General features: G+C 40.0%; 1 protein-coding gene across 4 annotated transcripts in view; it reads left to right on the top strand.

The window, feature by feature from the left end:
* GAB1 (GRB2 associated binding protein 1) overlaps window positions 1–12,080 on the top strand; it is a 101,051-nt gene extending 88,971 nt beyond the window's left edge. For 2 of the 4 annotated variants that reach the window (XM_039391268.1, XM_027729641.2), the window contains exons 7-10: window positions 5,111–5,204; window positions 5,549–5,672; window positions 8,668–8,790; window positions 10,177–12,080. In XM_039391268.1, coding sequence (XP_039247202.1) covers window positions 5,111–5,204; window positions 5,549–5,672; window positions 8,668–8,790; window positions 10,177–10,335 — 500 coding nt within the window. In that variant the 3' untranslated portion in view covers window positions 10,336–12,080. Of the gene's footprint in view, window positions 1–2,888; window positions 2,979–5,110; window positions 5,205–5,548; window positions 5,673–7,966; window positions 8,043–8,667; window positions 8,791–10,176 lie in introns of all 4 variants that reach the window. The other 2 variants (XM_027729640.2, XM_039391267.1) reach the window with 2 other exon arrangements.
* Window positions 12,081–12,299: the final 219 nt, after the last annotated feature.

Genomic DNA, 12,299 nt, shown 5'->3' with positions numbered 1-12,299 from the left:
AATTACATAAATAAAACCTTTTTTCTTTTTTAACCCTGGATTTATCTTTCCCAGAATAGGTGTGTAAGTTAAAAGTGTTGTTTTTTGTGAATGCCTGAACACGAGATGAGGTAAATCTGGGCCTGTGGGAACCACAGGAAATGTGTTCCTCAATATTGCTGGCGTTGGAATGCTGTACAGAGCCAGGCTTTCCGTAGCGCCCCACTGTCCTTCCACCTTCACTGTGCTGATTTGAAGAACAGCCCTGTGACACTTGCCTTTAGTGATTATTTGGGGATAGATGAGGGAGATCAGTGTGCTGGATGAGGCACTTTCTCCTCTGCATTATATTCAGCTTGTTGCTTCTCAGAGGTGCTCTTGGGGAAAATTCTGTCTTTTGAAGGCAGTAAGGGATATTATTAAGGGCTTTCAGTGCCCTAGCTCGTGTCACTTGATCTTCTTAAATGGGCAAAAAGGGGGTATAGGAATTCTGCACTTAAACAAATACATAATCTCAGTTTTGTGATTTTGATCTCCCCCCCTCCCTCCCCTTTTCCTTTGCCTGGTATCAGGTCTTTCCTGTTACACAGTATAAGCTCCTGAACGGAGATTAGGCCTTTTGGGTTTTTGTTTTGCAGGGAGGAAAAAGAAAACACCCTGCTCAAATATTTTAATTCTCTGTGACATATTAAGCTTCTGGAATTGCACTATGCTGGCTGGTTGGTAGCAGCAAGCTGTTTTGCCATGACATTTATTGAGGTTGAACAGTCTTCCAGCAGCAAGAGATGAAAGCTCAGTGCGTTTTGTATGTTTATGTCTGATGTGGAAGAGAAGTATTATAGGGACCTGTACTTCTGAAAATCTTGGAGTGGTTTTTAAGTGCTAAATTAAGTGTGAAGCAGGCAGTTACATAATATCCATGTTTTACAAATAGGGCTAATCATAGTTCAGAAAGGTTGGCTGCACGAGACCACGTAGCATCATTAACATAAGTAGAAATAATGAGTCACAGGCATGAGTTCCTTGAGCTTATCTCTGTATTACGGGTTTCAGGCACTTCAGTCTGTTTGGTTATAAGAACAGAGGTTATAAAGTACACACTGCTTAAATAATTTCATTAACTCTCTTACTTCTGCTAGTTTTCTCACTGTACTTATGATCTGTGCTGGTATGTCAATTGATTGGCATTTTAAGTTGAGTTGTATTGGGCCAGATTTCTTTTAAATCAGATTTTAAAACTGCCGAACACAAAATTAATATGATCACATAATGATATTGAGCATCAAATTGTTCTTAATAAGAGGTGTTTGCATTTGAACTTCTACATTTGTTCAATCGATTTTAAGGTCCTGGTCTTTTTATATAGGCCAGCTTTTATCAGAGAGTTGTAGGCAAGGTACTTAAGAGCATTGGTTCAGCTCAGAATTAAGTACACCAACATGTTGGGTCGTGCTTTTGACTTGGCTCCAGTCAACAGTACACTGTACAGAAATACTTTTGTGTTCCACTTTGCAATCTGTGTCTTTGGTCAGCATTGCCCAACTGCTCACCCTTTCCATCGGCACATCGAGCCATTTAAGGGAGCATCTGATTTTGAAATTGGGAAAGAACTGTCTATGTCAAAATAATTCCATGTCCTTTTCTTTTTAAGGAAGTTACTAAGCAGCACTACTAGTAAATAAATACATTTTATCTTACCTGCATGGTCTCTCAGAAGCACTGTGTAGAAGTTAAGATGCAGTATAAAACCTTTGTGTTTACCTTTCTTGTTGTTATTTGATTATTCCCAATACTTCAGTGATAACAGTAATAGAGCATTTCATATGCAAAACCCTTGGGGTAGAGATTTGCAAACTTCTTGTGTTTGTTGCCAAGTTTATTTTTTTAAAAAGCATTCTCACTCATTGCTGGGAGTACCAGCCCACATCTGAGTCTGTACCAGTCCTTTTCCATTTTGTGCTGTAGGGCAATTTTCTAACATTATCAGATTTAAACTTTTCATTTGATTTATTGTAAAGATTCACCTTTCAGAAGGCTTCTTGGTGGACCTCTTGAAGGCATTCACCTTTTTTGATATTAACACCTTTTCAGATAGACTTTAATGGAAGCTTAGGGCTATTGCACATTGTTGATCATGTTTATTTAAAATGTGACCTGGAACACCTGCAGAGTTTGGTCATGTTGGCTAAAGAATACCCTTTTTGGCAGGGGGGTTCCATTGGTGTCTGTAGGGAGCTTATTGGTATTTTCATGACAGGGTCGTTTGTGATGGAGGTTGGGGTGTGCTGTGGTGGAGGGACAGTATGCAGGCTGGAAACGTGGAAAGAAAATCCCACTGTGCCTGCAGGGCCAGAGAGGTGTTCTTTGGTACAGAGAGATGGAGACCTCTAGGGAACAAGTTTAACAAATACATTGCTGAAAAAGATTCTTGGGACATCTCAAGTGGGAGATGCCCAGTGAACAGGAGATCTCCCAAGAGTATCACTATTTCCAAAGGAATATTGTGACTAAGGAGAATTTAATTTCCCTGAGGGTACCTCAACTTGCATTTGAAACATGACTATTCCCCTTTCATGCTCAATACCCCTCAAATACGAATTTTTTTTTTAATGAAACCAGTTAATAGTACTGATTATTTACAGTATTTGTTGATGCACTTTTTAGCCTTTTTGTACACTTTTTACGCTTGCCTGCAACATATTACTTGCATGCAGTGTTTTCTTTGTTTCTGGTTTGGTGCTTAAGCCCTTAGTGTGAGCCTCAGCTAGACTGTAAAACTCTCCTTGAGCAGCTTGCTTATGCTTGTGGCATTAATCTTTCTGCAGGGGGTTGTGCTGTTTGTTTACAAAATTCCAATTTTCCACTTACAAATAGAATATTATTAAGAGAGTCTTCTTTTTACCAATTAGGTCAAAGTCCTAAAATTTTAAGACCTAAACCACATGGTTTAGAGCGAACTGATTCACAAACCATAGGTGACTTTACTACAAGAAGAAAGGGTATGTACTTTAGCACTGTATGTATATGGAGCTTTATAAAAATAAATGAAGCAAAAATTAAGAAAACTGTTATTCTACAATAACTTTAGCTCTTGCATAGTCTTTTTACTTCTGTTATAGTCTAAGATCATGGATGCATTTTCTGTGCCAAGCAACAGCTTTCCTTGAACAGTGCACGGAAACATTTCCTTGATATTGACGTGGGTGTTCCGATCTCTTAAGTTGTAGTTTTTCATATTTTGGATTTACTTTTGTCTGTTTATTTAGAAGCATGTATATATAACTTGTAACTTATATATAATAACTTGTAAGTTATTTCAAATAACTTTTGTTAGGCAGTAACCTGAAATCACAGCTCACTTTGGTCCCCTGCTGAAGAAAAACATTGATCCTCTGCCTCTATACTAGTGCAGAGATCTGTTTATGCATCTTAATGAGGTTTGCAATTAGTCTGATGAGCCCATCATGCCGAGTTGGTGCCTCATATAGTCACAAGAAGTAGAGGAGATTATGAAAAATGTTAAAAAATCTCGCAGAAATATCACTGATCCTTACCTTTGGTTGTTAAAGCCCATTGCAAGTGGATGTAATATTTTTGCTGTGGGCTTTGGACAAAGTCCTGGCTCTGTTTCTGCTGGAGCAGTACCTTGCCCACTGTTTATACCTGCCAGGTAGACTCAGACCTTTACAGAGGACTTGAGCCAAGCTCAAGATCAAGCACAAAGATCAGTTTGTGTCACTCATGCTTTAGTATCATCTTGCCTATGTCACATTCAGTTCTGCCACTCTTATCTCATGTGATACCTTATATCTCTGGATGGATGAGTTGTAGTTCCTCTTTGGAGTCTGTGGTGGCAGCTTTTTATAAGCAAGTGAGTGAAAGTGGCAGAATTACTGGACTAGGCTTGATAATTGTCACTTCTTAACAGGGAAAAGGAGAAAAGTGTTGGGATACCAAAGACTGATAGTCATCCAGAATATTTGAATTTGGAGTTCTTAAGTTCAGTATATGATAGCTGACCTTTTAATAAACTCAGTCTGAGGAGTGAGTGTAATGAAAGTATAATGAGTACAGTTCTGCTTTTCCCTTGTGAGACAAACACACTGATCTGGCAACTGATTTCTCTCAGTTCCTCATGTGGTCACTTAAGGCAGCTCTTATGCCACATGAACTAGTGCTACATGCCTGACATTTGATCTTAGTGAATCTGCCAGTAGTGAATCAGCAAACTCATGGAGTGGGGGGCAAGGAGAGGAAGGGGTGATATTATAATGACATTGCATTTCATTTTCTAAAAACAGTTTTAGGAAGGATGAAGTTGAGATTCAAACTGCAACAGCAGTTTGACTCTGTGATTTTTGTTTAATTTTTTTTCTTTCTTTTTTCCCCACAATTCTTTTTATACTTTTTTTTCCCCTAATGTTTAGAAGGGGTGAGACATACAAGCTGGAGGGAGGGATAATGGGTTTCTCACTAGTAGTCTATTCGTGGTTCTGTTCTGAAAATGGAATTTAAAAATGGCACTTTTTTTGAGAATGGTATTAGCTGTCATGCATGGCAGAAGCACACCACCACTCTGCTCATCTCTTGATAAGCAGTGCAGTGAGCCAAGCTCCTCTTGGTGTTGGCTCATCTCTCACTTTTGCAGACTTAGTCTTAGCTGCAGGTTCTGCCCACAATTTGAGTTGTGAAACCTCATCAGTAAGGGCAGCGAGGGCACATTTTACATAATTATAACTGTCCGTGAGCCAAGAAAAGAGTTGGCTCTGCTGAAACAGTCCATCAGCCCTATCCTGGGCTTGTCAGTTCAACAAGTCATTGTGGCAGGGTAAAGACAGAACCTGATGCTGCCACTTTCAGAATCTCTTTTCAAAACAGAATTCCTATGTACAAGTATATGCTGCAAAATTCTTAAATTGTGGTGGATTTTTAAAAATTTACATTTTAATTGTTTTTTCATTGATGTTGCTTTTCATTACCTGAAAAGATTAAAAATATATTAATATAACATGCATTTCTGAGAACTGAACAGTGTCTCCTTTTCCTAACTAGTATTTACAATTTAAAATTTGCTATATAAAAGTTTTTTCTGGAATGTTCTGTGCTTTAAGATTATCTGTTTCTTACTTAGCAAAACCAGCTCCACTAGAAATAAAACCTCTGCCTGAATGGGAAGAATTACAAGCCCCAGTTAGATCTCCTATCACCAGAAGCTTTGCACGAGAGTAAGTTTCTTAGATTTTCCTTATTCAGATTAATTGGTTTTGTTCACTAGAAAGTTAATAAATGTGTGTGTGTATTATATTTTTAACCTGTGTAATACAAATTGAAGTTTCCTTTGGAAGTGTGTTATATGTGTGTGTGTGTGTCTATATATTGAAACAAAATGTGTCCATGTGAATTTTTATTTTGTAATATTAAATATAAGGGACTGTGTATAACCAAAAAAATGTGACACTCTAGTAAACTTGAATGAAAATTTCCGCTCTAATATGCTTATTTTTGTTGTTTACCAGGAGGTTTAAGATATTCGAGATGTATTGTTTGTAAAATAATTCCTGGTAATTAGCTCCTCCAGGTTTCCCGTGTCTCCCAGACCGGATTCAGTTCATAGCACAACTTCCAGCAGTGACTCGCACGACAGTGAAGAGAATTATGTATCCATGAATCCAAATCAGTCCACTGAAGACCCAGTATGTAAAATCTACGTCTTAACTACTCTCTTCCTGTGCAGTCCTTACTTTTAAATCATGCAAACACAGATCCTTCGCTCAACATCACTCCCTTGATACTTCCAGATCAAAATAATAATAAAAAAATTCCGTAGAAAACCTGTAATTTTGGTAAGATTTCCCTGAAGAAGTTAAGAGCATAGTCACATATAAAGAGAATGGTTGATACACACATCTATTATACAAAGCAATTCAAGGCATTACTTTTTTTTCTACCTCTTCCCTGGAAACTGTCTCCTCTTTATAATGGCTTGTCCTTGGGCTATGTACCAATTCAGTATTATGACATCAAGGGAAAGAAACTGTCTAAAAACCTCTGAGACATGCTTAAAAAAACTGTATTAAAAGGACATCTTCCAAGAAATGTGGAAGGAACAGGGGGAAAAAAAAAGATTGATATTTGTTGTTTGCATTCTATGGGAACAGAGCCATGTGTACTTCTATTAGGCTTCTTTCAAAGAAGAGGATAGAAGGAGTCTGTGTGTATTGAGTATCTGTATTTTTTCCCCTTTGGGGGAGAACTTTCTCAGATAATAAAGTTTCACATGCACTGCAGTAACTGAAGACCTAGTTAGGAAAAGTTAGCGATGCATGCTGTGGTTTTTCTTTGGGGGTGGGGGAAAAGGAGAGAGAGAAAAAGAAGACACAATAATAGTAGTTTAAAGAAAGAGAATAGCAGTAGATCTAGGCCTAAACTGAAATGTGGTCTAGAATGCCCATAAAACACTGGAGGAAAACCTGAATCTTGAGCTCAGCTTTTTGTTCAGTATAAAACCATAGAATGGTTTGGATTGGAAGGGACCTCAAAGATCATCTAGTTCCAGCCTCCCGTGCCACGGGCAAGGACCGGGTTGTTCAAAGCCCCATCCAGCCTGGTTCAGTGCCTTCACCATGTTTTCCAGCTTGGGCTCTTCCTAGGGAAATACAGCAGCATTTTTCCTTTTTAAAGCACTTACAAATGACCTTCTTTGGGGAGGGCCTGTCTAGCACCGGTTTTGCCCTGTTTGTTTGTCCGCCTCCTTATATGGCATGTGCTGGCCCATGTCCCTACTACACCCTGGACCCCTCCTCTCGCAGTGCTGTTTGCTTCCCTGTCCCCTGCTGCTCTGGATCCCCTCCCAGTCTCCTCCAGCCTCCCTCCCCTCAGCTCACCACTGCTGCCTCTGGATACCCGCCTTAGGCCCCCCTGAGCCAGCCCCTCCTGCTGACTCCCCTGGGGCAGCTCTGGCGGCTCAGGAGCCTGCGGAGCATCCCGAGCCGTGCTTTGTGCCCTGTCTGACCTGCGGGCAGTGCAGGTGTGCTTCCCAGGACAAATGTGCCCCAGCAGTGGGTTGCTGGTGATGTTAGAACCGAGCCCCTCTCTTGCAGGGGCCGTTGGTAAGTAACCGGTGACGTTCCCCTTTCACAGGCGCAGGAAACATCCCATTTCACACAAAGGATTAGTGCCACCCGCGGTTCTCCCTGCACAGAATCGCAGTTCAAACTGGGGATTTCTGTGGAGCCTTAAGGCTGTTTCAGGGATTTAACGCCAATGCCAGGATGGTATAATTAATGCCGTGGCTCAGCCTGTCATTAATATCTTCTGTTCGCTTGCACCGTTCCTTCTTTAAGGTGGTTCTGCAGATTTCCTTTCAGTTTCATTTGTATTACATTTAAAGTTTGTTTTCTAATGCCTATGTTCTGCCTGCCTAGTTTGTTCGAAATAACAGATTATTTTTGGGGTTTTAATTTATGCTGGAAACATTGATACAGAATCTGATTTTTGTATGTTAAATATGCAGAAATTTGTTTAGAGAATTTGGGCAACAAAAATGAACTTTGTATCAATTGTCTGTGTTTGTTGTCCTTTGTTACCACTTAATATTAAATGAGTTGAATGATACAAATTTAAATTCAATCTAAAAAGCCCAGCCCATTGAGCTTTAACCCATAAAATATTTTATTTCCTAGAGAACCAGAATGTTTCCAGATAGCTCACAGCTTTTGTTTTAAAATCTGCCTATTAAATTTTTGAGAATTTTTATTTGTTGCAACTCTGAGCAAGGAGTCCATACTTCTTCATCTTTTTCTGTCATCAGCTTCGAAGCATCTTGTTTGGACATGTCATACTTCTGTTTTATTTAATAAAATCAGCAATATTCTGCTTTTTCTTTCAAGTTGCTCTCAGCCTTACCCTTCTGTCTTTCCTTCTGCCTTCCTCTTCATTTTTTGCTGACTGCTGCCCTCTGTCTTCCTGTTTTTTCTTTATCTTTTAGAGAAGAGTCCTTCTATTGTACTGTTCCTATAACACCTGTTAAGAGGGAGGGATCAGGCTGGGAGAGGACAGAGGAGGTGAGGTTGTAAAAGTCTGAGCTAATTGAAATTTAGGTATATACAATGCAAATTCACTTCAGGCAGCCCTACACATATTTTCCAAAGTTTTAATATTTTGATCTTAACAATGGAATAATACTTTTTGATTTTCAGCTTAATCATGATGACTTTTGAATGAAATGTAAAAGTTTCATTTGAAGTTTTGCCACTACTGTAAAGCTGGAATTATTGTAGGTATTAAACAGCAATTTAAGGAAATAAAAAAGTTGGCAATTAAGTAATGCTAAATTTGAGATATAACAACTACAGTTGAAAAGAACAAAGCACACTCCATTCTTATCTCATGATATGAAGGGGACATTAGGTGGAAGGCACAGATGGGTTTGGTGGCAACGTTAAATTTGGGGGGTTGGTTTCTGGGTTTTTCCCTTCCATTGGCTATTGACTCTGTCCCAGTTTTGACATAGAATATACCCCCTTGTTCTACAAAGTCAATGAAATTTGCATGATTTAACTGATTGCAAGAGCTCTTAGTCACTTTTTTAACCTTTAAGCTTTTGGCAGTTTTATAATAAGCATATTTGATAATGTGGACCACTAGCACATACATTTGTAGCTGAAGTTATTTATATTATGATTTCAGAATTTGTTTGGAAGCAACAGTCTTGACGGAGGAAGCAGCCCTATGGTAAAACCTAAAGGAGACAAACAAGTAGAGTATTTAGATCTGGACCTAGATTCTGGAAAATCTACCCCACCTCGTAAGGTAAGCAGATCTTCAGCTCTTGCAGTCCTGCCATCAAGAGTTTAAAATCGATTCACAAGTAGTTGCTGGGAAAGAGGGAGCCTCCAGCAAAATCACAGAATCACAGAGTCAGCCAGGTTGGAAAAGACCTCTGAGACACTGCCATGGTTACTAGACCATGGCACTAAGTGCCACAGCCAGTCTCATCTTAAAAACCTGCAGGGATAGAGAATCCACCACTTCCCTGGGCAGCCCATTCCAATGCCTGATTACCCTCTCTGTAAAGAATTTCTTCCTAATATTTAACCTAAACCTCCCCTGGCAGAGCTTAAGACCATGCCCTCTTGTCTTACTGAGAGCTGCCTGGGAGAAGAGACCAACCCTCACCTGGCTACAAACTCCTTTCAGGGAGTTGTAGAGAGTGATGAGGTCTCCCCTGAGCCTCCTCTTCTCCAGGCTGAACAACCCCAGCTCCCTCAGCCTCTCCTCATAACACTTGTGCTCCAGTCCCTTCACCAGCCTTGTTGCTCTTCTCTGGACCTGCTCCAGCACCTCAATATCCTTCCTGAACTGAGGGGCCCAGAACTGGACACAGCACTCCAGGTGTGGCCTCATCAGTGCTGAGTCCAGGGGAAGAATCACTTCCCTGCACCTGTTGGCCACACTGTTCCTGATCCAGGCCAGGATGCCATTGGCCTTCTTGGCCACCTGGGCACACTGCTGGCTCATGTTCAGCTTCCTGTCAATCCAAACTCCCAGGTCCCTTTCTGCCTGGCTGCTCTCCAGCCACTCTGTGCCCAGCCTGTAGCACTGTTGGGGGTTGTTGTGGCCAAAGTGCAGGACTCAGCACTTGGTCTTGTTGAACCTCATCCCGTTGGAATCAGCCCAACTCTCCAGTCTGTCCAGGTCCCTCTGCAGAGCCCTCCTGCCCTCCAGCTGATGGTCCCTCCCCCAAGCTTAGTGTCATCTGCAAATTTGCTGATGATGGACTCAATCCCCTCATCTAAATTGTCAGTAAAGACATTAAACAGGACTGGGCCCAACACCGATCCCTGGGGGACACCACCAGTGACCGGCCACCAACTGGATGCAGCCCCGTTCACCACCACTCTCTGGGCCCGGCCCTCCAGCCAGTTCCTAACCCAGCACGGATGTCCCTGTCCAAGCCGTGGGCTGCCAGCTTTTCCAGGAGAATGCTGTGGGAGATGGTGTCAAAGGCTTAACTACTTTCTCAAATAGCTTTCTCAAACTACTTTCTCAAAGGCTTAACTACTTTCTCAATCCAAGAGACAGTGTCAGACCTTTCAGGAAAACCTCTGCTTGTTCTATATCTGTTTGGGACATCTAGTTACTTTTTGCTGGTAATTTATTTTAACATGTTTTTCCCCTCTTCCTTGCCTTTTCCAGAAGAAGAGCAGTGGCTCGGGCAGCAGCGTGGCGGACGAGAGAGTTGATTACGTGGTGGTCGACCAGCAGAAAACGTTAGCACTGAAGAGCACACGAGAGGCCTGGACTGATGGGAGACAGTCTACAGAGTCTGAAACACCTACGAAAAGCGTGAAGTGAAAATACCGCTCTGTCTTGAAAGAACAGGAAGAATTGAATTCTGAAGAATTACAGAACCACAATGGCAGTGTTGTTCAACTGTACAGCACCTGATTCACTGGTGTGTGAGCAGGTTCTTGACCGAATAGGATGGAAGCCAAGGGACACTTTGAATATATCAAAGGAACTTTTCAGATCATGAATTGGCTCTGTGGTGTCTGGAAAAATCGCAGCCTGTAAATAACATGTAAAATAATATCACTTAGCTTTCAGAAAACCTTTTGTTCTGTAGTTAACACATTTGTAGTATTACCATGTTTATGCACTTTTTCAGTTACAATGTTGGTTCAGGTATTCCCAGTAAGTATACCTTAATGCCTAATTCATCTGGAGAATTCTTTTTTCCTTACACTACTATTCCTTACAATTTTAGGTTAATTAAGCTACATGTAGATATGGAAATTAATATTTGAACTTCGTTTTAACAACTCAAAATTGATTTTGCAGAAGTACTTTCACAATTGAATAATCTACTTGAAATGCCAAGAGACGACCGTTAGTTACATACTTGTTTATATTTAATACACACAAGATTATTTGGAAGTCTACAGGTTACCTTCCTAACAAAAATTGCTGTGAGTTAATAATAATGAACTGTACTGGGTTTAGACCTACAATCCTGGCTTATATGTTAGTTGTTAGTGGTGGAACTTCTATTGTATTTTATTAATGACAGTGTTCTGTGTTCAATGGGTGAAGATTCTGCAGGGTGGGATCTTACACTTTCAAAGACTGAATAATTAAATATCAAGTAAGCCTGCAAACCACTGATGGCATGCAGTAATATTGTGATCTCACACTTATTAACAAGAAATAACCTTTATATTATTTACAGAAGGTAGAGTATATAAATCAGGTACGTACCAAGCACTGTTGTGCTAATACACTGATCAGGTTTAGACAATGAGCTTTAGTTTTGTACTATTTAGAAGTTCTAATGTCAGTTTTCAGTTTGAGATTAATGGGACAGTTTGACATTCACTTTTTGTAGTACTAGCAAAATACTGTGATTTTGAATTAGACATTAATTCAAATGGAAATACTATGTTTTGACACCATAGTGCCCTTCTTATGAGCTCTATTTTACTTTAATCTCCTGCTTGGCCTTATATTTAAATCCCTATGCAACTGATATTTTATATCTCTGTTTTTAAAAATTAGATAATATACCTAAATGATCCCCTTGTAAACCACTCGTTGCTCTTTCCTGGTACAGGATTTTAAGCTCTGTATACTGTGATCCTTTATTTTACTATGCCAGTTCCAAATAATAATCTGCCTTGGTTTTAGAAACATTTTTTTTGTTATTTGGAAGAAGATAGAGATTTTTTAAATACATGAATGAGTTAGATCTAGATAGAAAACTTACTAACACTCTCATTTTACACAAACACCCTCAAGCAAGTGGTTGGTTTAGTTTTCGCACCCAATTGTTTTATTTTGTCCAGATCACTTAAAAGTTGAGCATAGAGCTGCATTGTTTTCTGGCATGTTGGCCTTAGTACTGTGCCTAATCTACCATCGGTTGTTTCTCTCCCCTCACAGCCACAATCTACAGTATGTAAATTATCTTATTCTTAACAAAGATTCTTTTTAAATTAGTAATATTTTGATGCTTTGAATGTTCATTTTAAAAAAGAAACTAAACACAATGCATTTTGAGGTGAATTTTAAATAAATCAAGTTGTTCGGTTTTGATGTGTAAACTCTGTCCTGTGAAACAGCAAACCGGGGTCAGTGTGTCTGTGAGGGTGCCTGGATACCAACCACCCTTGGTCAAAGTTGCAGATTGCCTCTTAGCACCTCTCAAAAAACAGATGTACAGCTAAAACAATTCTCAAAAAGAATCTCTGATTTAAAACCCTGCACCAAGAAGGTAAATGATGTGAATTCTCACTCCTCTGGGAGCCTGAAGCAGTGATGTG

This window comes from Pipra filicauda, unplaced genomic scaffold (assembly GCF_003945595.2).
Source record: "Pipra filicauda isolate LSUMZ 115617 unplaced genomic scaffold, ASM394559v2 scaffold92_size2517590_pilon, whole genome shotgun sequence".
Taxonomy (NCBI): domain Eukaryota; kingdom Metazoa; phylum Chordata; class Aves; order Passeriformes; family Pipridae; genus Pipra; species Pipra filicauda.
This window is presented reverse-complemented; position numbering and strand designations above follow the sequence as displayed.